Source organism: Panthera leo, chromosome B4, assembly GCF_018350215.1.
Source record: "Panthera leo isolate Ple1 chromosome B4, P.leo_Ple1_pat1.1, whole genome shotgun sequence".
Taxonomy (NCBI): Eukaryota; Metazoa; Chordata; class Mammalia; order Carnivora; family Felidae; genus Panthera; species Panthera leo.
In genome coordinates, this window is record NC_056685.1 from 134,410,278 (window position 1) to 134,437,956 (window position 27,679).

The following is a 27,679-nucleotide window of genomic DNA, read 5'->3' on the forward strand; positions in this document are numbered from 1 at the left end:
TTGGCCAGCACGGCTCCAGAAGCTCACTCACTACGGAGAGCAATACACAGGGAAATCGACCTGACCTCACAGCATTGTGTGGGCTGTGGTGCGCTCATCAGCAAAAAGCAGGTGACGAGGCGGAGATTACAGGAGATGCCAGGAGAATGCTTAGCCTACTTCCTGGCTCAGGGTGAGTGCTGGAAAGATGTCATCCACCATCTCTGCGGTGTTACCGTAAGGACCTGTCTACGTCCCCATCTTCCTAAGCAGACTGTGAGCTCCTGCCCAGCCCTGGCACAGTGTTTGGAGTATAGTAAGTGTTCAGTAAATGGCAGCATTATTAGCACCATCATCATCATTACTATTGGTTTGGGGAGGCCAGGCAGCGGGGCACCATCCCACCACCCTCCCCATCCCCCCCCACCCTCCCACCCCCCTGCAGGTGGCCTTGAGTCCAGGGCAGCCCAGCCTGGCCATTAGGAGCCTCCCATGGCCCTTCAGGATTCCAGAGGCTCAGAGCAGCCATTCACTGACGCCCACTGCTGAGAAACCAGCCCCTCCCTGCCCCAGAGCCAGCTCCGCTGGGGACGTAGCTGGTGGGACAGGTCAGGAGAGAGCTGGGCCCTAGGCCTGGGGACTATGGCCTGGGCGCTGAGTGGAGGCCCATGAGGGGGCCAGAGGGAAGAGGCCCCTGAGCTGGTCACACTGGCCAGAGTCTGGGCACGGGGGAGGTGAGAGGCTTGTACCAGCCTCAGCTTCCCAGACTGAGGAGCACTGGACTTTTCTTGTCCTCTGATCAAGGTAGGTGGGTATTTATGTGTGCGTGTTTGGGGGAGTGGGTGGCATAGGACCAAGGGATAGATGACAGGAGTGTAGACTCAGCGAGGGGTGGGGATCTGGTGACACTGGACTAAATGGACCTCAGAAATCCGATCCCCAGGCCTGCTGTCTCTGTGTGGGCGTGCACACTGAGGGTAGACGTTTGGGGTGAAGTGCAGGGTATACGTGCGTGTGTCCAGGTATGTGTGGTTGTGAACAAGGGAAGGAGAGCAGGCCTGAGGGACGTGCTCAGTGGGGAGTGACGGAGGCCGACACAGTCTTGGGTACAAATATGTGGCTGGAGAGGGGCTGGAGTGTCACTGTGAGGGATGAGAAGATCCCTTGCTGCAGACTTTAGGGACCTGGCGTTAGGGTCAGTGCGCTCTCCTGAGAACTCCTCCTGCCAGCACCGGCCTGCCCCGCCTGCTGTGTTGAAAGCTTGAGAGGGGAGCCTGGGTGGCTCAGTCGGTTAAGCGTTTGACTTCGGCTCAGGTCATGATCTGGAGGGCTGTGAGTTCAAACCCCGCATTGGGCTCTGTGCTGGCCGCTCAGAGCCCGGAGCCTGTTTCAGATTCTGTGTCTCCCTCTCTCTCTGCCCCTGCCCCCACTCGTGCTCTGTCTCTCTTGCTCTCAAAAAGAAATAAAACATAAAAAAAATAAAGCAATAGAAACAACTTTGTTACAACAGGTAAGTTGGATGGAGCCCAGGGTGTGTACAGGCTGGCCATCTGGGGGCCTTGGAGCCCACCTTGGGGAATGGCTCGTCCACACAGACTACCTGCCACGGTCCTTGACCTCCACCTCTCCCCACCTCCAGGTGGTTTGTCACTTCCATCCCTGGGCTGGGCAGCCTTCTCCAGCCCCACCCCCAGACGCGGAGTTTCAACAGTGTCCCTGCCATTCTCCTGGCCTCCACTTCCGTTCCCCTCTGATCCCTCTGTCATACTGCATGGGAGTGACTGTTCCCACCAGCAGATCTGACGAGGTCATCTTCCAGGGCTGAGCATCCTTGTGGCCTGGCTTGGTCTTCACTGCACCCGTGGTTTCTATTCCCTGCACCACCGTCCCACCCCCTACAGCCTAGGACTCCCACAGTGGATTTTCAGGAAGATGCCACACCCTCACCTTTGGGTCTCTGGTGTGAACAACCCCTTGGTCCAACCTTCCTCCTCTGAGGCCCAACACTGAGCTAATGCTTGGTCCAAAGCTCACCTCCAGCTTAGTCCTGCCTACTTCACTGCCTGGCACCGCTGGGGATGGTAGGTTTCTCCCCGGGCCAGGGACTGTGGCCTGTTTACTGGACAAGCCTCCTCCTGCGAGCACTTGCCTCTTCACCTCCCCAGCCTCACCTTCACCAGGCTCCTCTGCAGCTCCAGCAAATTCTGGCTCCAGTAGCCAGGGGCTTTTTCCTGGTTCTGGGCGGAAGCCCCAGAGGCAGACTCCGTTTCCAAGCCAAATGGGTCATCCCTCGGCCTCCTACCTGGATGCCTGGACTCCTATTTTGGCTGCCATGGGTGGGAACCCAGAGCACTCTGGCCCCTCCTGAAAAAGACAGGTAGACAGGCTCCCAATAACCACTGCCCTCCTGCAGGGTCCCTGAACAAGGCCCCTTCAGACCAAGGCCCCAAGACTGGTAGTGCTTTTTGTTTTTTTAACCTTTAGATATCTGTATTTTTGATAATTCATATAAAACCCAAGCCACTGAGGATCCCATAATTTTTATAGCTTGATATATTACAAGTTTTCTTTCTTTCTTTTAATGTTTACTTTTGAGAGAGAGACAAGAGTGTGAGCAGGGGAGGGGCAGAGAGAGAGGGAGACACAGAATCTGAAACAGGCTCCAGATTCTGAGCTGCGAGCACAGAGCCTGACGCAGCGCTCGAACTCACGAACCGTGAGATCATGCCCTGAGCCGAAGTCGGACACTTAACCGACTGAGCCACCCAGGCACCCCACAAGTTTTCTTGTAAATGTACTTCTTGTAATATATTTCTGTTTTCTCATTGTTTAAAAATTCTATTTAGAGTTACGCTTTATATATATACATATATATTTGCCCATTTTTTTTCAATTACAAACCGAACAATTTTCGAAACTATTTCATACCTTAGTGGCTAAGATAATATTAAAATGGTAATCGTGTTTTAACGAACAATTACTCTATAACATTTCACCTAACTTAAATATTTTACATTATAAAATAGCGTCTTGTTTCCTAAGACCCTGGCAAACGCCGGCAACTAAAACTTAGCCTGCTACTTAGCAAAGAAGTTTTCATGCTCTTTATTAACTAGGAATCCAAGAAAGGCAAGCTGAGCACCTCACCCCTGCTTGGCCTCTTCTCTCTGTTGATTGCCTCAGGGGAAGACCTGCATGGATCACAGCTTTGAGATGCAGCAGCATGGAGCCCCCAGCCCTGGAAACTCCCTCTCCCGCAGCCACCTGCTGGGGCGCCCTGCCCGCTCCTCAAAGCTCCCTGGAGGGGTGTCACCCCTCATCCCCGTCCTCAGGAAAACGATCCATCTGGATGCCTTCCCTCAAAGCCACATCCCACAGGCTTCCAGCCGACCGGGCCCGGGAGCCGGAGGCTGGAGTGTGTCCTCACCGGAGACCAAGCCCCGGAAACTCAGTTCCACCTCCTTAACACTCCGTCAGAACAGCCAGGCATGGCCCTTGGGCCCCCTGCCTTCTCACTGGGAAGAGCTGCCCGCCCCGGGCAGGGAGGCTGCCACCCATGGAGGAGGGAGGCTGCCCACCCCAGCCTCACGATCTGTCTCCCTAGTGCCAGGGGGCAGAGTCCACTCTGAGGGCCCAGGGAACCCAGGATTGGCCAAGCCCAGCAGGATGCCCATAGTGGAGAAGCCCCTGGTGAGTTCCTACCTGGCCCTGCCATTTCAATCCCGGTTAGCCCAGAAATCACCAGGCCCTGCAGGGCCAGGCCCAGTGGGTCAGAAACACCCTCTCCCAGTGGCTGCCCACGTGACTACCAGAACTTCTCCAGGAAGAGGCAAGCCCCGGTCCAGGGGTATCCCGAGACCCCAGCTGCATCTCCAAAGGGCCACCTCCACCATGGGTCCTGCGACAGCCATGGATTTGGCTCCTCTGGACACAACCAGGCCAGGCATAGTCAGACATGTCACTACAATGGTCACCAACAAGCCTAGTTTGACTATCAATCTGGCCGCACCAAGCACATCCACAGTGGATACAGGCACAGAGTTCCCTGCTCTGGATACCAAGCTGGGCACAGCCGCGGACTTTGCTACAGAAGGCACAACCAAGTTGGGCACGGTCATGGATTTGGTAACCCCAGACCCAGAGAAGCTGGGCAAAGCCATAGCTACAGCAGGCACAGCCAAGTCAGATACAACCACAGGGGGTGCAGCCATGGATTTGGTGGTACCAGGTGCAGTCAAGCTGGGCACCACCAGGACAGACACAGCCATGGCTTTGGCTAGAGCGAACACAGCCAAGCTAGACATAACTACAGATTCTTTTGCTTTGGACACAAGCAAGCTGGGCACAGCCACGGGGGAGACCACACTGGACAGAGTCATTAACCTGACCACATCAGCCACCTACCCACTGATACCAAGCAGAAGCACAGACCCAGCCCCGGACCGTGCTACTGCGGATGCTGTGACCGATGGGACCACAGAGCCCATCATGCTGGACCTAGCCAGAGAAACCAAAGGTAATGCAAGGAGCTTGGCTGGGGATGCGGTGGGCTGCCGTAGGGGGTCAGGATCTATTGGCCAAGAGGTGGACACGTCAGGAAAAGGAGGTGGAACTAAGGTCAGAGACGAATGTGCTGGGGGCAAGGGGAATGAGATTGACGGGCAGAACACAGGGGATGCACTCTGAGCTGGGTCCCAACCTGCCAATCAGAGGTGAGGTAGAGCGAAGTCACCAGAAGGAAAAGTGTACAGGGGTAACTTGTGGAGGAGGAATTACGCGGGGTCCTTCCTTTGGTATCTTCCATGGTTGTTTCTTTGTTCCCTGAAGAGCTGGAGGAGTCAGGTGATCTCTAGGTGAGTCCAGCTTTAAAAGCAAACCACCTGCAGGAAAATATAGACCAGCACGTCAGGAAGTGGTGATTTGTCCAAAAGCCATCACTACAGTGCTCCTCTCAATGTGAGCAGTGACCTCACCTGAGACCTTCTAACTCATGCACATTCAGCCTTCCAAGAAGCTATCTGTTGCTCGAAAGGTGCCTCACCCGGCATGCTCTTCCTTGATCCCTTACCCCTAGCCCTTTAGTCCAAAAGGTAAGCTGGAGACTTGTACGTATGCAAGTCCTGCACAGAGCTTTAAGTAGGCCAACACAAGGGCTAGACGATCATTTGGTCTCAGAGAGGATGTGACACGCCCAAAGTCATGCAGCTGGTTGGTGGCAATAAGCTAGTGGGAACCCAGATCTTGGAATTCTTCTTTGGGCCATCCCAACATTCCCAACATTGCACAGGCTCAGATTCTGGAGCTTTGAAAGCATCCCTTCCTTCAGTGCCTTAACTGGGTCTCTGGGAAGCCAGACCCTCCTCATCTTGCCCCATACATTCAGTCTGGGGCAGCTCTCCCAGGCCCTGGTCTTCCAGTGGGGCCCCTCAACCCTGACGGCCCATTTCTTCCTGAACGGACCCTGCTCCCTGATACCACTCTCTCAGCTACAAGCACCGGCACCCTAGAAGCCTGGGTTTCTTCCTCTTCATTATCTTTTGCTCTCCTTCACCCAACCAGTCTATTTCCAAGTTTGTTGATCTACCTCCTCGGTGCTTGGCTGTCTACCCCCTCCGCTCCAACCCTCTGCCCCTGTGATGCCACAGCTCCCTCCTGCTCCCCCACCTCCCCCAGGGCTCTCAGTCCTCCATGCAACTGCCATAGGGACTCACATATTCGATGGCAGCACTTTCATTGGCTTCCCTCAAAAGTCCAGCTCCTTAGCCTGGCTTCCAAGACTTCGGACTTCTCCAGCCTCTAGCTCTATATTTCCACCTGGAATGTTCTCTGCTTTGGCTGCATCAGGAGCGGCGGCGTCCACGGCACCATGCTGCTTACCCCTCTGGGTCTGCTCACGTCTGCTGCCCCTATCCACAGAGTGCCCTTCCCTTCCCTCCCACCAGCATTTATTTGCCTTCCTGTCTTGGCCCCCAGCTTCCCCATGAGCTCTTCCAAAACCCCTCTCTCCCCGGGATGCCCACCGGAGTACCCTATGTGTACCCCCTGCCCTCTCCATTAGGACAGTCCAGCTTTCCTGTCTCCCCCGCTGGAACTAGAATGGTCATCTTCGTCCCTGTGGCCCCCAGGGCCTGGCACTGCACTGTCCATTAATGGTGACTGAATGCATGACCTTTTTTTTCCTGATGGATAAATGGAGGCTCAGGAAAGTTCCTGCCCAGTTCAAGGTCACAGGGCTCACCATCCCCAAGCCGGGCCTGGAACCCGGGCCCCTGACTCAGGGCTCCGCAGGCGCCCGCGCCTGGGCAGAAGCGCGCTGAGCCCGCGCAGCATCCCCACTGACCGCGTGACTCGCGCGCGCATCGCCCGCTCGCCGCAGCCACCGGTCCCCGGCGCCCCCCGCCCCGCCCCAGCCTGGAGGGTAAGAGGCCGGGAGCGGGATGGGGCGGGGCGGGCGGGGCTCGGGACTGGGATGCGGGCACCTCCCCCGGCCAGGCATCCCGAGTTGCAGGCATAGCGACCCGCGCGCCACCCTCTCCCCCTCCCGTCGCCCGCAGCCGGAACCCGGTACCCGCTCCCGCGTGCGGGCTGGGGGAGCGCGGGTGCGGGCGCGGGCGCAGTGGGAGGGGGAGGGGCCCTCGGCGGAGCCGACAGGCGCGCGGGTCACGTGGTGCGGGTGGCAGCGGCGGCGGCGGCGGCGGCGGCGGCGGCATCCGTGTGCGCGGGCAGGGGCAGCGCGGCGCCGAGCGAGCCGAAGCGAGGTCCGGGGCGGGCGCGGCGGCGCGGGGCGCAGGGACGGCGCGGCCGGGCCGCGGGCCGGGCGGGTGGGCGGAGAGCGCGGAGGGGCGAGGCCCGGCTGCGGGGGCCGCTCTGCCCAGGAGGAGCCCGCGCCCCGCTCAGCCTTGCAGCCCCGCGCCCTGAGCATCTCCCGGGAGGAACAGAGACAAAGGAGGATTCATGTCCAAAGGTAGGGCGGCCGGCCGGGCCACCGGCGCCCGCTGGGAGGAGGCTGCGGCCCCGGAAAGCCCGGCTGGAGGTGCTGCCAGAGGGAGGGTTGATGCGCCGAGGAGCCCACGCACGGTGACATATGCACGGACACACGCACACACGGTGGCACACACCCCGAGATATACGTGCCCGAGGAAATGCACACACGGGATCGCGGGGAGATGCAGAGATCCACGGACACACAAGCGGGGACCCAGACGCACACAGAAAGCCCCACGCTAGAGCACACCAAGACACGCACACCACGCACAGGTTATCAGGGCCACCTACAGCCAGATGGGAGACCTGTACTCTGACACAGAGACCCTTCCCCCACACACAGGCGCACACTGAGACAGGCAGAGGCACTGAGACAGCTGGTGGTCTCCAAGGGAACTCATTGGCCTCCAGAGGCCTGGGAATGGGGGAAGGGGGTGTCCCAGGGCCCTTTGCAACTGTGAATGGGAAAGGACTAAGATATCTTCTGTGATTCGTTTTCTGGGAGCGGGGCTGGAGCTGGGGCGGTCTGGAATTGCCTCTGCCAGTGCGGGTGGGGTCTTGAAGTCTGCTAGGGCTGGGAACAGGGGAAGATTCCAGTTCAGGAAGGGAGGGAGAGACCCTTCAACCCCCTCGCCCCCCAGGCAGGTGCTGTTCTGGAAAGATCCCCTCCCCCTGCTGCCACCTTCCCAACAGAGGGGTGGGGTCCCCGGGCCAGACAAAGACAAAGCCATTTGTTTGTCTGTAAAAGAAAGCACCAGGGTCCTTGCTTGGCATTGGGGAGGGGGGTGCAGTTTCTGTGGGGGACTCAAAGCTGAGTCAGGTGGACAATGCCTCTCCCAGAGCATCGATGGGGCAGGTGGCTCCTGGAGGGGGGTCGGAGGGTGGGGGGTGCTGACAGCTCCTCTTCCTCTCCAGAAACCCCCGGAGAGCTGGGAGCTTAGGAGGAACCCAGGGACCGTCTAGGCAGGATGGCACTTGAACTATGTCCTGTCACCTTCATCCTGAGCTCTTCCCACCTTTGGGGAACCCCTCCCCCCATCCTTGTTGCAGGGGAGGGAGAGGGTCTCTCTTAACAGAGTCTACCCCTTTGACTGTGGCCGACACAGGAGCCATTTGCTGGCTGGGGGGTCAGCTGCTCTTCGAAGGGAACAGCATGTGAGGGAGAAGAAAGGTGATGGTTCTGAAATGACAGGCGTCTCCCTGTGAGGCATTCATTCATTCATTCATTCATTGCTGAGTGCCTGTGTTATGCTAGTTTCAATGAGGCACAGAGATCAGTGGGACATGGCCTCTTCCCTGAAGAAGGGTGGGAACTAACCTACGTTCAGTGCCAGGTAATTTATGTCCATGCTTTTGTATAACGCTCACAGCAACCCAGCAAGGTAGGTACTATGCCCATTTTCCTGAGGAGACAACTGAGCTCACAGGGGTCATCCAGGTGGGAGTCAAGCCTGGGCCAGCTGCCCATCTGGGGTTGGCATGGTGGGACCAAGGGAGCTGTCCACGCAGAGGATGGAGCTATAGAATTCAACTCCAGCGCAGTGTTTGTCCTGTTCCTGGGAGCTGTCGGGCAGCCTCAGCAGACGATGGACCCTCAGGGGCAAGGTCCTTGTTTGGGGTCCAAAATTCTCTTTGGTATTAAGTCTCGGGTTGGCTGGAGTAGGCTCCCATTTGGCAGCATATGAAATGTCCTGGAAGGGATGGAGGGAAAGAATGAACGTGACGAATACAGGGTATTCAGGGGGGACAAGGAAGCACTGAACAGGGGCGCCCATTTCAGGGAGGAAAGCAGAGGTTGTCCCAGAGGTAGCCCTTGAGCACAATGGTGAAGACGAAGTAGGAGTCGGCCACAGGCTGGGGTGGGGAAGGGTCGTCCAGCAAAGGTCGTGACATAGTGACCCGCCACACGTTTGCGGTACTCGTGGAAGATGCGTTGTTGTTAGCATGTGGCTGGCATGTGATTGGCATGTGGTTGAGAGAGGTAACATGCCATCAGGTGCTCTATACGGTGTGCCCACGGGGGCTAGTAGGTGCTTGGTGGTCCTAGAAGTTGCCCGGGAATCTGGTAGGCGGCCCCTTCTTGGCACCAGGGTCTGTCTTTTGGGAAAGCTCTTTTCGAATGCTGCCATGGACGGGCCAGAGCAGAGCAGGCCAGAGTTAAGGGCACACACTTTACAAGGATACTAACAAAATCCCCCTTGAAGAAATACAAGACTCACTTTCCAAGTTGGTAGAACAGACCCACCCGCACCCCCAGCCGCCCCCGGATGGATCTGTCTCAGAACATAGGTTGTGAGACCGAATGGGCTTAGCTGTAGAGGCATGAGGGAAGGGGCCTGGGCCAGCCGTGGGAGCAGCTGGGCAGGGAAAGTGGGGCATGGCCTCCAGTGCAGGTGTGCGGAGTGGGGGCCTGGGAGCCACGTGCAGCGAGTGGAGGAGCAGGCCAGGCTGTGAGAGTCAGCTGCTGCAGGGCTGAACCAATCTTGCTGCTGCCTGGAGCCGCCTGGCTGGCAACAGCTTCCCAGGAGGTAGGAGGGAGCCACGCCAGGCCCTGGGGAGGTCCCCAGGCTTTGTCAGATTTGGCTGCGCCCGGGAGTGACGAGGAAAGAACAGTTTCCCATTGGGAGGGAGAGTCTTGCCAGGGCTGGTGGAAGGGCCAGGTGGTGGGGGTACGAGAACAGACTCCTGGCTGAGTCTGGGGGTGGGGGAGGGAGGCACTCCTGTCCCCCCACCCCCCTCTTGCCCATCTGCTGCTCCGTCGGTTCTCCCTGTGAGCCTGAGAAATCTGCAGGAACCACAGGATTCCAGAAGGGCAAAGCTGGAAGAGGTCCTTAAGGGAGCGTGGAGTCCAATAACTATGCTGTGTAATTAGCATTGCTTTCACACGCCCCACTTCATTTTGCCCTGCTGACAAGCTGCTGAACTTGAAAGGGGCAGGGGGCAAGAGGGTCTGGGAGTGAGTGTGAGGCACTGTGCTGGGGGCTTCTAGGCATCATGGCTCATGCGATGCTCACCACAGCCTTAATCATGATCCTGTCCAGTTTCCAGATGGGGAAGCAGGCTCACGGGGGGAGTGGGGGGTGGGAGGGGATGATTTGCCCAAGTCCACACGTCTGGCAAGTAGCAGGGCCAGGCTCGTTCCGCTGTACCACACGTACCCATTTTATGGATGGGAAAATGGAGTTGCTCGATACTGAAGCCTACCCTGGTAGACATTGGTCCTGCAAGGAAACACACAGATTTCTCTTGTGTGTGAACATACCTGTGATCTGCCAGACCCGGAGGGATGTTGGCCTTTCCCTCCTAGAGAAGGGCTGTGTCCTCAGCCTCCTCTTTCTTTGCTACCCACCATCCCATGAACACACTACGTCATCTTAGGCAAGTGACTGCTCCAATCTGGCTGCGTCTCATCCTCTTCCCACTGGTTGAAAGGGGAGACTTATTCCTTCCACAGATTTAAAACTATGGCTAGGATGATGTCTGGGACCCCTCAGGGCACAGACACCCCTACTTTGCGGTGGTGCTCATGGAACAGAGGGGACACGGAAGCTGGGGGCAGGGGTGGTACTCCTGCGGTGTGAGGGGGTAACCCTATTTGCTTCTAAAAGACAGAGCCACTGAGGTCAGGGACAGTTAATAGATGTTAGGTTCAGTATCCTAAAAGGTCTTAGCACTTTATCTGAGGAGGCATGAGTCAGGTCAGAATAACCCCAAATACCTTCTAGACTGGTGGTTCGCCACTAGGGTTATGCTACCCCCGGGAGACGTTTGGCACTGTCTAGGGATATTTTTGGTTGTCACACCTGACGTCAGGGATGCCACCAAACACCCTACAGTGCACGGGACAGCCCCCCACAATAATTATCCAGCCCCAAATGTCAACAGGACCAAGGTGGAGAAGCCTGGGACTGGACACACAGACATGCTTTGGAGCAGCGAGTGCACAAGAAAGTGCCCCAGCGGCTGGAGAGGTTGGGCACTGATCCCAGTCTCGCATCTGACTTGCTCTGTGTCTTAGGGAAGGCCTTTCCCCCTGGACCTCGCTCTCTCCGTGAAATGAGGTGCCCACACTGGGTGACACCTGAGGTCCCTTCCAGTCCCAACTCTTTGTAATTCTGTATCAACAGAACAATACCGTAGCTTCTGTGCGACTTCTGTTTGCCTCCAGCCCACTTCTCCCACCTTGGCTCTGCAGGGCTCCCGGAGGCCAGGACGGACGCAGCCATGTCAGAGCTGGTGCCGGAGCCCAGGCCTAAGCCGGCAGTGCCCATGAAACCCGTTAGCATCAACTCAAACCTGCTGGGCTACATTGGCATCGACACCATCATCGAGCAGATGCGCAAGAAGACCATGAAGACTGGTTTCGACTTCAACATCATGGTGGTCGGTATGAAAGGCAATGGGGTCACTGGAGGCCACGGTGGCGGGCAGCGCTGAGGATCCTGTTTCTTTCCCTAGGATTGGCCTCAGCCCTGGCTTCCTTAGGATGAGCTTTTTCCGGGAGGAAAGATTTCACGATGCTGATCACGAAAGCTTAAGCCTCTTCTCAAGACTAGTTGATCCAGGGGTGGAAACTTTGGGGGGATTGTCAGCCTGGCCCTGTCATGGGTGGATGGACACAGGCAGCCTCTTAGGCACGCTCAGCCTGTTTTCAGGTGTGTGGCGTGGGGAAATCGTCAGTGTCCTTTCCCGCTGGTGTCAGATAGAGGGTGATCTTACTCTTTTTTTTAGTGTTTATTTATTTTTGAGAGTGAGAGTGAGAGAGAGCAGGCATGAGCTGGGGAGGGCCAGAGAGAGAGGGAGACAGAGGATCCGAAGCAGCCTCTACGCTGACAGCAGCGAGCTCCATGCAGGGCTCGAACTCACGAACCACGAGATCACGACCTGAGCCAAAGTCAGACACTCAATTGACTAAGCCACCCAGGCACCCCGAGGGTGGTCTTGTTTCTGCTCTTTTGTAGTACTTTAAGGTTTAAAGAGAATTTCCAGGACATTGATTGGTCACTGAGTAGTGTCGCTGGGTCACAGAATGTAAGAGCAGGAAGGGACCCTTGCCTGATATCAGTAGGACATTCACTCAGTTGCTGAAACAGGGACCTGGGCATCATCTTTCTTTCTCCTTTCTCCCCCAGTCCAATCGGTCATCAAGACCTGTCAGTTTTGCCTTGTGAATCTCCCTTAGGTCTGTCGACTTCTTTCCATCTCCACTGTGACCACTCTTTGTTGAACTAGGTCTCCCACCTGGATTGCCACAGCCACTGGACTCAGTGCTGCTCAGAGATAAGGGGCTGGCTGGAGTTTAAATCATCTGACAAGTCTTGCTATAAAAAACATCAACTGAAGGGCGCCTGGGTGGCTCAGTTGGTTAAGTGTCTGACTTTGGCTCAGGTCATGATCTCGCTGTTCGTGGGTTCGAGGCCCGCATCGGGCTCTGTGCTGACAGCTGGGAGCCTGGAGCCTGCTTCGGATTCTGGGTCTCCCTCTCTCTCTGCCCCTCCCCTGCTTGTGCTCTGTCTCTCTCTGTCTCCCAAAAATAAATGTTAAAAAAAAATGGAAAAATGCCCCATCAACTGAACTAAACAGTGTGCTTCGTGTTAAGGTCAATTTACTTTCTGGTGCAAATTTCTTATCTCAAGAATGAGTAGCAAATGGTTCATGGACCTCGGCCCCCAGGCCACACTTTGAGGGGCAGTGACCCTCCTGGTCCTCTGTCTTCCTTTTGCTTCACTCCATTATCCATCAGTGACTGAATAATTTTTCCAACCTGCAGAACTCCTCAGGTCACCCAGCCTACTTAAAACCCTTCAGTAGATTTAAGGACTTAAACTCCTAGCCTGGTCTGGGTGCTACCTTGCCACTCACCTGTTACCACCTCCAGCCTGGCGTTCTCCTCCTCGCTTGTGAGGAAAGTTTTCCTGGACTCTGCTGTGCTCTTCCCTGCCTCTGAGGCTTTGACTATGCCATTCCCTCTGTTTAGAATCCCTTCCAGCTTCTCCTGGGTCTTTCAAAGTTACTCTACAGGTTTCAGCTTCGTTGTTGCTTGTACCTAGAAGTCCTCGATTGCAGAAAAACTGGATTACATTCCCTCCAGTTTGCTGCTATAATGCCCCCGGGGCTATCTCTTTCATAGCAATTATTGTGACATACCGTAACCTCCTGCTTACTATGTTTTGGTCTTCCTCATGCTAAATGGCTTCTTGAGGGTAAGGATGATGTCTTGTTCACCTCTCCACCTCCAATTCTGGCACAGCACTTGGCACTCAAGAGTACTTAGTGAGCAAGAGACCTCAGAAAACAACCAGACCAGGAATGAGAGAGACGTACAGGCTACATGGGCTGCTTCTTCATCCGCGCCGTGGGGAGAGACGCTGCCGATCAGCCATGGCTCACGTTCAGGACTGAGCTGATGGGTAGTCTTTTTAACATATGGGTCTTGGTGGCTACTACCGATTGAGCAGCTAGAATGAGAAATGCAGCTTCTTTGCTATCTCTGGTCTCATCAGCTCCCCCGCTTGCCACCGCGTTGTGGGTAAAGAAACCAGGGGAGCAAACGCGGCCAGTCCAAGGTGTTCAGGGAAGGAGCACAGTTGGGTCTGGAGCTTTAGTCTCTTCCCCCCCAGCCTGGTCCTTTTCCGCATATACCACAGGGATGCCCTAGATCAGCACTTCTTTTTAAAATTTTTTTTAAAAATTTATTTTTTTGAGGGAGAGAGCATGTACCTGAGTGCGAGCAGGCGAGGGGCAGAGAGAGAGGGAGAGAGAAGATCCCCAAACAGGTTCCGCACTGTCAGTGCAGGGCCGACGCGGGGCTCGAACCCACAAACCGTGAGATCATGACCTGAGCCGAAATCAAGAGTCAGACACATAACCGACTGAGCCACCCGGGGGCCCCCAGGCCGGCACTTCTGACTTTACTGTGCACATGATTCATCTGGAAGTCCTGCCTAAGTGCAGATTTTGAATCATAGGGCTGGGGCGGGGCCCGGGACCCTGCATTTCAAGCGTCCAGGCAATGCTGACACCATTCAGCAGTTTGCAGGGCCTGCTTGTGTGATCCTTGTGTGTGTAAAAGTTTGAGGAGCACGGGGGCACCTGGGTGGCTCAGTCAGTTGGGCGTCTGACTTTGGCTCAGGTCATGATCTCATGGTTTGTGGGTTCAAGCCCCGCGTCGGGCTCTGTGCTGACAACTTGGAGCCTGGAGCCTGCTTCAGGTTCTGTGTCTCCTTCTCTCTCTGCCCCTCCCCAACTTGTGCTCTGTCTCTCTATGTCTCTCAAAAAAATAAGTAAATGTAAAAAAAATTAAAAAAAAAAAGTTTGAGGAGCACGGCTTGGGCCAGTGGTTTTCAAGTACCCTTTAGTTGCAAAACTCCTCCTTGGAATGAAATCTGCTGTTGCACGATGTGTGTAAAACAGGTCAAAATGGGGTGCCTGATTGGCTCAGTCAGTAGAGCATGTGACTTAAAAAAATTTTTTTTAATGTTTATTTATTTTTGAGAGAGAGAGAGTGAGTGAGCCTGGGAGGAGGGGCAGAGAGAGAGGGGACACAGAATCTAAAGCAAGCTCCAGGCTCTGAGCTGTCAGCACAGAGCCCGATCAGGGCTCAAACTCACGAACCGGGAGATCATGACCTGAGCTGAAGTCGGACGCTCAACCGACTGAGCCACCCAGGTGCCCTACCTTGCACATATTTTATTAGGTGGGGGCTAATCTCTCTAGGAGCACTTCAGCTGGGGATAAAGAGAGCTCTGCCATGGGATTCACAGGGCTGTGGGATTCAAAGGCAAATTTTGCTAGCAGATGTTATGTATCCACTGAGGCAGTATCAGAGGGCCAAGGAGTTCCGCCGTGACATTTAGATTATTAAAGACTAAAAACGTGAGTGGAGCAGAAACAAAACAGAATGTCACTACACTAGACAAATACAGCGGGTTTCCCCCTTCCCAGTGGTCCTGGAACTCTGGAAAGGAGGAAAGAATGTGGAATTCAACTGATGTCCCAAGTCCCCCTCCAGTACCAGGGAACTGTTCCCACCTGCCTTCTCTCCCACTCAGTCCTTTGCCCCCAGTGAATGAACTGGGGGCATGGCCTGGATCAAGGCTCTAGAATTCTGTAGGCTCATGGGAGAGATGGCCTGCTCAGGAGGTGGACACGGGTCTTCCCCACCGTGTCACCCTCCTCCTGTCTTGTGGCAGGTCAGAGCGGACTGGGCAAGTCAACGCTGGTCAACACGCTCTTCAAATCCCAGGTGAGCCGCAAGGCCTCCAGCTGGAACCGGGAGGAGAAGATCCCCAAGACTGTGGAGATCAAAGCTATTGGGCACGGTGAGGACCGGGCAGGACCCCTGTGGCCGCTGTTCAGAAGGGTCTCTGCCAGAGAGGGAGAGACGGGCAAATGAAAGGCAATCTCAAGACAGAAGAGAACAGAGGTCTGAAGTCTGTGAAGCCAACTCCTTGGCTAGAAAAGGGAGGGGGGGGATTAAAAAGGAAAGAGGTGGAGCTCGAGCTGGATGATAAAACGAGGGTGGGATTTAGACAAGCAGAAAGAAGCAGGGAGGGCCCGGCAGGTGCAGGGAACAGCGTGAATAGAGCTATGGAGGTGGGAAGACCCAGAACTCGACTTTTCCAGTAATTGGTCCTGAGGAAGGAAGGAAGGAGCCTGGGTCTCCCTGACCGGTAGGAAGCAGGGTACCCGGCATCAGCTGGAAGAGTGACCTCCCTGGTGTCTTCTCTGTTCACCCCCCCCAGTGATAGAGGAAGGCGGGGTCAAAATGAAGCTGACGGTCATCGATACCCCGGGCTTCGGAGACCAGATCAACAACGAAAACTGGTATATGTCTGCCTGTGAGATTTCTGCCCTAAAGACTCTGCAAGGAAGACGCTGAACACGGTTCAGATTCATTCCCATCGAGAGCCATCTGTACCCTTCATGCCGAGGGGTTAAGTGGGAAGGCTTACTAACGGACCGCAGAGGGGCTTTATAAAGAGGCGAGGGAAGAGGCTCTGGTGGGAGGCCTGTGCAGAAGGAATTTGGGCTATGGGGTTACCTACAGGTGGCCGAAGGGCAGGGTGGACAGAACAAGGGGAGCGGTGGTAGGTTGACCTGAAGGCTGTGGCAGAGCTTGGCCTGTGGGCAATGTCTTAGCCCTGAAGAAGAGAGGAGGGTGGGCCATGTCTATGAGGAGAGAGCTTCTGGGACTTCACCGAGCAAAGCTGCAGTGCGTATGCAGCCAAGGAGGGCTGTGCAGAATGTAGATGGGAAGTTCCAGGCAGAAGTTTGCTCCCAGATAGGGATGGAGACCATTGTTCCTCTGTGAGGGAGCTGGGTTCTGCCACGGATAGGCAGGGCCACTGGACAGCACAGCTTGGAACCTTCTTGGAAAAGTGACCCATCGTCCTCTTTCCTGGTGTTTTGAATGCTCCTTGAAGGAGAAAGGTGATCGTAACATTGGCAGCAGTCAGGGTAATGAGTTGTTGCCACGTTGAATATTTTCTGTATGCCATTGCTATGTTAAGGTCCAAACCTCTGTTCTTGTGCGTGCCTCTAGGCAGCCGTGGGTCCTCCCATTTTACTTGTGAGCAAACAGCCTCAGGGAAGGTAGAGACTTCCTCAGAGCCTCCCAGCTAATAAGGAATGGAGGTGGGGAGAGTGTGTGTTGCTTTCTGAAAGAGTGGGACGGGGTTCTGCAGGATCCTCTGGCCCAGTCAGAGGACCGGGTCTCCATGGGGGTTCTAGCCTTGCTGATGAGGAAAGCCGTCCGTGGGAGCCTGAGGGAGGGTGGGCAACCCACCCCAGGCCCCCCCCAGGGGAGGTAGAAACGAGAGGGATGTGAGGGCCCTGCTGCCTGACCATGTCTAAGGTGAGCCCCCAAGTCCTGTCTCTCTGGGACATCCGTCTGCTTTCTTCCCACCCCCCAGCTGGGAGCCCATCGAGAAGTACATCAATGAACAGTATGAGAAGTTCCTGAAGGAGGAGGTCAACATCGCCAGGAAGAAACGCATCCCTGACACTCGTGTCCACTGCTGCCTCTACTTTATCTCCCCCACGGGACACTCGTATGTACCAGTCCCATGCCCATGGCCACACCTAGCTCTGGTTTGCATCATTCTCCAGTGGATAACTAATCCCTGAATTGAGCTGGGGCCCCGGATGAGCCCCAGTGTAGTCATGGCCCTGTGATCCCCTAGACTTCCCCCCAAGAAGGCTGACTTTCTTACCAAGAGAGTAAAGCTGACCAACACCAGCCCCCCATGCTGCCCACTGGTGTTCTAGCACAACCGTGCCAGCAGAGAGGGGTCGACATGTGAACACAGAGGGCTCCTCGCTTATTCAGTAGATCTCTGCTTTGCCCAAGGCTGGGGGTGGGGGATGGGCAGCAGACGAGTAAGACGGGAGCCGGCAGGGTTGTTGAATTGGGGTGGGTGTTTGGGGTGGGTGTGGGACCCCGCTGTAGGCATTTGGTGGGTGGCCAGCCCAGCATGTCTAGAGATGAAGGCTGGCAACGAGCAGAGCATGCTGGGAAGTCCAGTTGTGAGTCGCAGATGGGACAGCACGATAAGGAGTGTGGACCTGGGATAGAGAGATCCAAGTGGGCACGCAGGCATGCCTTCCATAGCTTATTACTGAGCCCGTCTGCTGGGCCAGAGTTCAGTTCTTGGGAGGACGACACAGGCAAGGCAGACCCCCAGGTTTGGGGGAACCAGGTAGTCAGCAGGTGTTTGAGGGTGGGGCCCAGGGACTCAATAAAAAGGTTTGCTTTCTCCTTCCCTGGAATGTGGACCCAAGGTCAGAGCAAGCCAGCAGACAGCCTGACTTAGTAAGTCCCCAGGACTGTGAACTAGAGCCAGACTGGGGCCCCAGAGCCTCGGGGGAGCTGGGCCCTCAGAATGAGGAGAGCCAAGGTCCCCAGCTGGGCCCCTGCAGGACTAAGTGCGGGCTGGGAGAAGGCCCATGAAAAAGTGCGGTCCTGGGGGCGCCTGGAGCCCCAGGCGGAACACGTGACTCTTGATCTCCGGGCTGTGGCTTCCAGCCCCACACTGGGCATGGAGACTACTTAACAACAACAACAAAAAAGTGCTGTCCCATTAGCAGAATAAGATAAACAAGTAACCGTGACCCAAGGACACATAGGCAGAGACGACAGTCCACAGCTGTTCCCAGAAGAAAAAGATCCCCACGGCAGGCAAGCTGTTCTGAAGGAGCAGTGTGAGTAGGGCAGGACTGGAAGAGAAAGGGAGATGGTGGTCCAAGTGGGGGCAGAGACTTGGAGTCTGTTCCGCAGGCTGTCAGGAGAGGGAGCAGCCCCTTGGCCTCAGCCAGTTTTCCCGGCCCAGTCCCTCTGTCCCGAGGGTGGCCCCGGAGTGGTGGCAGTGGCTGAGTGGGGGAGGGCAAGGTGGCTCTGACACCCCACCTTCTCTGGGCCCCAGCTTACGACCTCTCGATCTGGAGTTCATGAAACACCTCAGCAAAGTTGTGAACATCATCCCTGTCATTGCTAAGGCTGACACCATGACCCTGGAGGAGAAGTCTGAATTCAAGCAAAGGGTGAGAAGGCCCCTCCTCCTTTTCCTGTCCCCACCCTTCCCCCTCCTCTGGTCCAAACCATGTCCTCTCCTTGATTATTATACAACCCCCCTTCCCACCCAGCTCCTGTTTAGCCATTAAAGAAGCTGGGCTGACAGTGTCTGTGGACACAGAGAAGTTTGCAGCCTCAGGCTGCCTTCTTCCCAGCCACCAAACTTACTGGCAGAGACCGCTGAATACATAAACCACCATACACATGAGAGACCACTCCTCGATGTTAGCTTGCTTGAAGGGCTAAACTAATTAACTTCCCGCTAGTGTTTATTAGTGTCTTCTATAAGCTCCTCCCTGTGCTGGATGCATGGGGTTGGAGGTAGGGGCATGTGGGTGAAGTATAAAGACATTGCTCCCTTCAAAAAAATTACAATCAGGTAGACCACTGAAGAAGTCCTGGGTGGCTTCCTGGAGGAGGTGAGACATAAGTCGAGCTTGGGGAGAGGGCAGACCTATAGGCTTGGGGTGGGGAGCCCCACTTCTCTTCCCTGCAAACAGGAATATGTGGAATCTGTACTCAGCTTGTCTAAATCCTAATCTTATGGACCCTGCGATGAGCAAGCTGCACCCCCAGACTGTTCCTCAGCTCAGGCTGGGCTGTAGTGGCTGTATGACTGGGGCTCATGTTTATTAGGATCTTCCTGCTGCTCAGGGCCTTGGAGTTCGAAGATGACTGGATTAGCAAAGGCTGATTCATCCCTCTGACTTCAGCACACACGTGCACACACACACACACACACTCACACCTGTGTGAGCGTACCCCACCCCCTCCCCGCATTATCCTGACACTTGGCTACCTTGCTTCTCTTCCTTGCCCCTAGGTTCGAAAGGAGCTTGAAGTAAATGGCATCGAGTTCTACCCACAGAAGGAATTTGATGAGGATTTGGAGGACAAGACGGAGAATGACAAAATCCGGGTGGGTGCCTCGGGCTCTGTTCATCACACAAATGCCCCCCTTGTTACCAGTGGGATGTGGACCGTGTACCCCTCCTGTCTTTCCACCTGCTTTTCCCCTTTCATACTCTCTGCCCCACCTCTCCTGACCCAGACCAGAAGTGACATGGGACAGGATGAGGACTGGGGCCCTTGCCAGGACTGTGAACTTTGCACCCAGAAAGCCAAAGTTCGTGTCCATCCCAGGCCACCCAAAAAGTTCTTTCCCCGGAGGGCCTGGCAAAACCAGGGTGTGGTTGATGGAAGGGCATGGACAGGAAGAGCATCAGGCTGGGGTCCAAGGTGTCTATGCTCTAGTCAGAGCTCTGCCTCAGTGTCCCCTCCATAAAGTGCAGGGCCCAGGCTAAGTGAGTGGCTTAGAGGCTTTCTTTCCCCTAGAGGAACCGTTTTAAAAAATGAAACATCAGACAGACCTTCTGTATATGAAACATGAAAACAGAGCTGCTCTGGCTCAGCGACACAGACACAGAGCACTGTCTTCTCAGCAGTCCCTGGGGTGTCTCCTGGGGATGCTAAGGCTTCATGTGATGTCCGTGGTCCCTTTCAATGTCAAACTTCTACAATTCTGGGACTTTACATCATAATCATGAGTTCTCGTCTGGGCTTTTCTACTAACCACTGTGAGCTAAGACAGATCATTTACTTGCTATGGTCTTGTGTCTCCTCCTGGGTTAAGGGTGAATAATCTACCAGAAGCCCCTTACCTGATATAGCTGAGACACGTACAGGTTAATTGGAAAAGCCCATCAAAGTGAAGAAATCATTTAAAAAACGATGCCTACAAATCCTCAGTGTTTTTAAGGAAATATTTCACTAAATGATTAAGTGAAAATAAAACGTATGCATCCCATTCATTAAGCATTCTTTCCATATTGAGACAAGGCTGCTTCTTTGAGAATAAGTTCAATCTTAAGACAAACGCAGCTCACCTTTATCAGGTCTTTCTGAAACTCACGTTTCAGAGAAACAACTCTCCACGGTCATACGTCCTCAGCTTCCATAATAGTTCATTTGTCCAGTAACAAGGACACATCAGGCAAACAGATTTGGGAACAAACGGCTGTCTTGGTGAACATTCAGCCCATCTGGGGGAGCGGAGGGGCCCACGAACATCAGACAGTGGCCTTGGAGCTCTGAGAGGTCAGCGGACGTGGGCTTCTGCCAGTAGGTTTCACGCGAGGTAGCGTGAAGCATCAGTTACGTGGTTGTCAGATGGGTAGGTATCACTTCAGAGAGGTCTTTCTATCCTCTCTTAGCTCGCAGAGTTGTTCCAAGCCAAACCAAACGCATTAAAGCAATAAAAAGTACAAAGCGTTCTCCTGGTGAAGGAAGGCCAACTTACCGAGGTGAACCAGCCAGGTAGGGGTGCAATCAGGGGTTGGACCCAGGACTTCAGACTCCTTTTCAGGAGACAAGAGCCTTGCCCTTGCCCCTTGCCATCAGTGGGATCACTGGATGATCATCAGAAATGTGCAGTTCCAGGGTAGAGGCCCAAGACTCTATGCCGTCCTTGGAGGCCCAGACGACACAGGAGGTTGACGTGCACATGTGTGTGGTTTGTCAGCAGGAGAGCATGCCTTTCGCTGTGGTGGGCAGCGACAAGGAGTACCAAGTGAATGGCAAGCGGGTCCTCGGCAGAAAAACTCCCTGGGGGATCATCGAAGGTAATCCAATGCATCTTCTTGAAAAACTGGTTGCTGGTCAATTACGCTTATTTATTAAGCATCTATATAGTTCAGGGCGCTGTCCTGGCACGTAAGATGTAAACTGAATGCCAGCCAGACCCTGCCGTAAGGAGCTTACTGTCTAATTGAGAAGATGAATCTCAGAGGCAGGAAGTGATTAAAGGCCAAGTTAGCACCTGACTGGGAGACGCTGACTTTGACTCGTGTGTCAAAGGAGTCGAGAGCATAGAGAGGTTAATGAGCACTGAAAAAGCCAGAGAAAGGTTTTCACATGAAAGGGGACATGAGCCGACAGACTGCTGAAGGGTGGTTCAGATGTGGCCATTTTCATTTTGTTATGAATGGACGGGGCCTCTAGAAGGTCAATAGCGATTCTGAAAGTTCTCAAAGAATTGCATTAGCGATCTCTTTCAATGTGATAACCTTCTGCAGGGAGCAGGGTGACGTGACTGTTCTCAGAACATGAGCTTCTGAGGGCCTTGAGTCTCAGACAGGTTAAGGGTCTTGGCCAAGATCACATGACTTGTTAGGGGTGAAACTGGGACTTCAGACCCAGATTTCAATTCCACAACTGAATTTATTCCATTTTCCAAACCAAGTTCATCTCATTGTACCACATCGTCTCTCATTTGCCTATGGCCCTGTGTTGGGATTTTTTTTTTTTTTTAAATATCATTTTCTCACTGCCTTGAATTGGAATCTTTTTTTTTTAAACGTTTATTTATCTTTGACAGAGAGAGAGAGACAGAGCATGAGCGGGGGAGGGGCAGAGAGAGAGGGAGACACAGAATCGGAAGCAGGCTCCAGGCTGCGAGCCGTCGGCACAGAGCCCGACGCGGGGCTCGAACTCACAGACCATGAGATCATGACCTGAGCCGAAGTCGGATGCTCGACCGACTGAGCCACCCAGGCGCCCCTTGAATTGGAATCTTTTATTTATTTATTTATTTATTTATTTTATTTTATTTTATTTTATTTATTTATTTTTTTTTTGAATTGGAATCTTTTCATGAGAATGTCTGTCTTGTCCATTAGATTGTGGGACTAGAGGGTTCATGTCTTAATTCCCTTCTGCCCCCATAGTCCTTGGCAAGTGATTTGCAGGTAGTAGGTACTCAATCTGTATTGAATTAGATTCATCATGTAGTGCATCACCTTTTTAAGATGGGTCGATAGTTATTTGCTGTGTGTGTTACTGTCTTCCAATCAGGTTATAAGCTCCTTAAGGATAGGAATTGTGTCTTAGGTCTTGGGCAGATTTTTAGACCCTCTGTGTGTTAGTTTCCTTTCCTATAAAGTGGGAAATAAAATTGTCCCTATTAGCTGTTATTTCACAGAGTCTAGAATAGTATCGTATTATTGTAGCTGCTCAATAAATATTTGTTCAGGGGCACCTGGGTGGCTCAGTGGGTTAAGCGTCTGACTCTTGGTCTCAGCTTGGGTCTTGATCTCAGGGTCATGAGTTCAGGCCCCACGTTGGGCTCCATGCTGGGCATGAAGCCTACTTAAAAATAAATAAATAAATATTTGTTCAATGAATAAAATCCCATGCACGGAAGTGCCAGGATGAGCAAACCTCTGGAAGGCTTACAATACATTATGTGTCCTGTGGCTCCCTCCTAAATGCCAACATGATCTGAACAGAAGTTCATCTGCTGGGTGTTGCTACATTAGTGAAGTGACGACCTGTTTTGTTTTGTTCACAGTGGAAAACCTCAACCACTGTGAGTTTGCCCTGCTTCGAGACTTCGTCATCAGGTGAGATGCACCCCTTCCCTTGGATGGCAGGTTTATTTATTTGGGGTCAGGAGGCCACCGGTTCAGATCTACTTCCTCCATCTCCGGGATTCTCTGACAGAGCTCTCTGCCCCCATTCCAGCTCCCATCATGAAGCAAAGGGGCTGAAGAAGTATCATTAGCTCTCTGGCATGGGTCCCAGTCACTGGGGCCAGGCCATGGAAATGACATGTTAACCTCGGATGTGGGTCAGTCTCTTCCTCTTCCCACCCTTCATCACATCCCTCTCTCTTCTCACCCTTTGTCCTTCAGGACCCACCTCCAGGACCTCAAGGAAGTGACACACAACATCCACTATGAGACCTACAGGGCCAAGCGGCTTAATGACAACGGAGGCCTCCCTCCGGTGAGCGTGGACACAGAGGAAAGCCACGACAGTAACCCATGACGACCCTTTCTCTATATCATCACACATACCCACTTCTCCACACACGCATCCCGGTACCACCACCACCCACCTTCTTCCTTTCTACTCTGTCCCCCAGGCCTGTCTGGTGTTTGTGGAGTTTGTCTACAGTGTGTGTGTGTGTGTGTGTGTGTGTGTGTGTGTGTGTGTGTGTGTGAGAGAGAGAGAGAGAGAGAGAGAGAGAGAGAGAGAGAGAGAGTGTGTGCACGCGTGTGTATACATGTGCAGGGGTGAGGTATTTTCACTGCCCTCCCTGGAAAGTCCCTTGTAAGTTTGGTTCCTCCATGGCTGTCCATTATCTGTCTCCTTTCCTTGTGTCCCAGAACAAAGCCGTGTGCCTCACTCAAGAGGTCTAGGGGAGGTTTCATTTAAAAATGATGGGGAGCAGGTGAGCCACAGGTAACTCTTTCTTATCTCTGAACCCGCCCACAAACTGGAACTGCAGAGACTCTCTGAGGACAGCTTCGGAGCTGGACCTGGCGGGGGTGGGGGGTGGGGGGTGGCAGTCTAGGGTGAGGCTAGGACTGCCTAGGGGAGGGAAGGTCAAGGGAGAGCAGGGTAGACCGGAGCGGGGTTCCTGCAGAAAGATTTAGTGCCCAGAGGTGGAGAAGAGAGCTCTACCCTTGAGTCTGTGTTGCCTTCACTGTCCAAACCCCACCACCTGTCACTGTCTGTCGTGGTTGCAGACTGCTGCTTTGCACACGTGCCTCGCCTCACTCACCTCTCCTCCCATTTTCTCCCTTTCTCCCCCTGCCCTCATTCTTTCATCCTGCCCCTCGCTGACTTCTTTCAATTGCTTTGAGTCTAATCCACTTTAGCTACATTTCTATATTTAGCATTTATGCCCAGTCTACTTTCAAAAATGACTTTAGGCCACCTTAAAATAAAATCACAGCCAAGGCACGTGACAGTACAAACCGAAATTACGAGAGAAATCAGATCCACAGGGAGGAGTGGGAAAGAAAGTTTCTGGCGCGCACAATGACTGTGTGTTGGCCCAGGCAAAGGAGGAAACAACGAGTTACGTAGTTCCCAGTATCTGGCTCAAAAGCACATGTGCTGGTCAAGTGAGACAGTCTTTCCTTAGGCGTTAAGTTCTAGAAGACTTGAGTCTCAACAGGTTTTAAGAGCGATACACGATCTTTGCCTTTCTCAGTGGTTTGGCTTCAGAGACCAATTTTAAACGGCACCTCCGTTTTCCCCATCAGGATTCTTCCTCCTTAACACTGGCTTCTCTGCTACTCACTTCCCATATATGCTTGACTCCCTTTTGACTTCTTTTCCGTTCTCTCTCACTGTGCATGTCTGTCGGTCTGTCTTTCTCTGCTTTTCCCTGATTCCCCTTCCTGACCCCTGTAGACATTCCTAACCATACCCACATACAGTTAGCCTTTTCTTGCCTTGCCCTCAGCCCTGTATTTATCAATGCATATATCTCCCCTGTTTAGTTCACAAATTACTCTTTCTCGTTTAGTCTGGAAGGTGGCTGAAACTTGGGGCTGGGGAAACAATGTAGCCTTAGGTAAGGGAATACACCAACTGCTACAGTTTACAATAACCTCATACAACCTCCTGTTCCATCTCCTGGTCCAGCCCTAGGTGTTTTACTGGTCCACTACAAATCCCAGCATTTATAGTCTCTTGTCACTCAGGTGCTAGGAAAACACAGACCAAGATTCGGTGGACCAGGAGAAAGAGGTGGGTGACCCCAAACCAGTGACCGAAAACCTATGGTCTCAATCTTTCCTGGAGGCTCTTTACCAATCCCATACATGTCCTCCCCCACCCACAAAATTCTTCCAGGGTAAGCACCTGTCAGCCTAGAACAGCAGCAGGGTTAAAGCCCAGAGGTGGTTCCATGTCAACGGAAGAGGGATCCCTGGTGTATACAGCAGGCAGTCGTGAATGCAGACGTGGGACTGGCCACCTAGGACTAGCAGGGGGAGGTCTGGCGGGGGTGGTGGGCGTTGGAGAGGTTGAGTAGGGAATGGTGCTTGGCCACCCCTAAGCCATGATCTCAGCCTCCCCGGAGAAGCTGTTTTATGTGTCTGCTGCCAGCTGCTGGTCTCCACACCCTCAACCGTTCTCAACCCCCCTGCAGGGAGAAGGCCTCCTGGGCACTGTCCTTCCACCCGTGCCAGCCACCCCCTGCCCCACTGCTGAATGAAGGCCATTCCAAGTGCTGCTTCTCCCTCCATCCCTCCCAGCTGTTATTGCTGCGGGGCCGTGGCCTTTTTAGTGCCGTGCTTGCCCAGCCCACCACCACAGCCCCCCTCAGCTCTCAGCAGGTTGGAGGGGCCAAGCTGCCTCCTTAGGACAGTGGCTTCCTCCATTTATCCAAACCACCCCCTCTCCTCCCAGTGGAACGGAGCTCTCGCCAGCACTGCCCTCCTCCATCGTCCGTGTCAGCCGGTCCCAGCCCATCCGTAGGGTGAAAGAACTCATCAGGAGCTCCTTCTGCCCTTGCAAACCCATACCAGCTACTTGTAACCATCTCCAAGAGAAATGGCATTGCTCCCTGCCCGTTCATCTGCATGAGCTCCTCTTGGCTTCCTTCAAGGGTCAAGAAAGCAACTTTTCTGCTTGTCAGGTTTGTTGATGTCAGCTGTGTGAGCCCCAGTGTGGGACAAGGGTGTCTCCTTCATTGCCTAAAGCTTATTTATAATGATGGGTCACTACAGATGTGGGGGGAGCAAGGGCTAGGGTCACTTAAAAAAATCACCACTTGTGGCTGGCCCAGGATGCAGTCTCACACACACACACACACACACACACACACACACACACACACACCTGCCCCCATAATGCAGCCACTTAGGAAGAGTGGTTTTCCTGAAGAGACATTTCTGGAATTGCCTTCCTTATCCTCAAACTTAAAAAAAACAAAACAAAACAAAAAAAACAACAAAAAAAGAACTTAACAGAAAATTCCAGAACCCCATAGAATGGGAACTCTAGGGAGAAAAAAAAAACCCACCCTTCTGTCCACTTAGCAATAAGAGGGATCCCTTCCCACCTACCCCGACTACTCCTATCCCCGCCTCCACCCTGTTAATGTGAGGAATGAATTAGCCTGGCCACAGTCGGTCACTGTAGGCTAGTGGAAAATGCCCACTGGAGGGCAGAGCCCCCCATCAGATGCATGAATGTTTGCGAATGTTGGCTGCCACTGCCCCACATACTGTGTCTTTATGGGATCCCCTCCCCCACCCACCCACCCCGACCATCTCCACCTGGACACTACTTTCTCAAAGGCTGGTGACTTGTGGGCCATTCATCTACAACTAAGTCCTGACGGAGCAAGAGGCCCAAGCCTAGGGGATGCAAGAACGACCCATTTCTTAAATGTTACCAGTCCCAGCCAACCTTTTGGTGACATTATGGTTAAATTTCCCAATTGAAAGCAAGCCAACAGACACTCAAACTGGTTGTGTAAATGTTGCTAGACTTTATGTGTTGTACAACTAAACATTGCTGTTTGAACAATAACTGCCTGGCCTGTGTCTCATTTGTGCTCACTCCTTGGCCAAATTAGCCATCACATCATCTCACCCATGGGCGGAGGGTGAGATAGGGACCATCTTGGTAAGAAGTAGCCACAGAAATTATAGATGGAAAACATTTTGTGAGTCCAGTTTTTCTTCATTTGGCTTGAGGATGGACTTCGGTCATTATTCCATGTGTATGTTTAATGTTTATTTCTTTTGAGAGAGAGCAGGGGATGGGCTGAGAGAGGGGGAGAGAGAGAGAATCCCAAGCAGGCTCGGCACCATGCGTGTGGAGCCCAATGTGGGGCTCAATCCCACAAACTGCAAGATCATGACCTGAGCCAAAACCAACGGTTGGATGCTCAACCAACTGAGCCGCCCAGGCGCCCCTCCCTGGGGTTTTGTATCCAACATGGGTGATGGAGCTAGTATGCTAGACCTCGAGGGATGCTGTGCTCTGTGTGATCTGTCTCCTTCAATGTAAACAGGGTTTATTTTCACTTAATGAATTTCCTAGCTTTTCCCTCCTTTCTCCAGAAGTCAAGAAACCCAACTCTATGGAAGGAGTGGACCCATCTTGCCTAGAGACCTGCCTGCTTTACAGTGAATGCTTTAAGAGTAAGAATTTAAGGGGCACCTGGGTGGCTCAGTCGGTTAAGCGTCCGGCTTCAGCTCAGGTCATGATTCACGGTTTGTGAGTTCAAGCCCTGCGTTGGGCTCTGTGCCGACAGCTCGGAGCCCGGAGCCTGCTCTGGATTCTGTGTTTCCCTCTCTCTCTGCCCCTCCCCCGCTCACGCTCTGTCTCTCTCTC

General features: G+C 53.7%; 1 protein-coding gene across 8 annotated transcripts; it reads left to right on the forward strand.

Annotated features, from left to right (window-relative positions):
• SEPTIN3 (septin 3) lies at nt 1–26,869 on the forward strand. 8 transcript variants are annotated; one of them, XR_006205145.1, is made up of 14 exons: nt 1–172; nt 3,163–4,495; nt 11,159–11,350; nt 15,156–15,284; nt 15,708–15,789; nt 16,878–17,015; nt 18,387–18,504; nt 19,359–19,454; nt 21,057–21,156; nt 22,884–22,935; nt 23,227–23,320; nt 25,033–25,078; nt 25,742–25,970; nt 26,635–26,869. XR_006205145.1 is itself a non-coding variant. In XM_042947977.1 (13 exons), the coding sequence occupies exons 2-13, from the start codon at nt 3,175–3,177 to the stop codon at nt 25,813–25,815; spliced, it is 2,442 nt and encodes an 813-aa protein (XP_042803911.1). In that variant the 5' UTR covers nt 1–172; nt 3,163–3,174; the 3' UTR covers nt 25,816–26,869. The 8 variants fall into 8 exon arrangements, 7 of the variants coding, with proteins under 7 accessions (XP_042803911.1, XP_042803912.1, XP_042803913.1 ...); XM_042947977.1 differs by having other exon boundaries at nt 25,742–26,869; XM_042947978.1 differs by having other exon boundaries at nt 21,060–21,156; nt 25,742–26,869.
• The last annotated feature ends 810 nt before the right edge of the window (nt 26,870–27,679 follow it).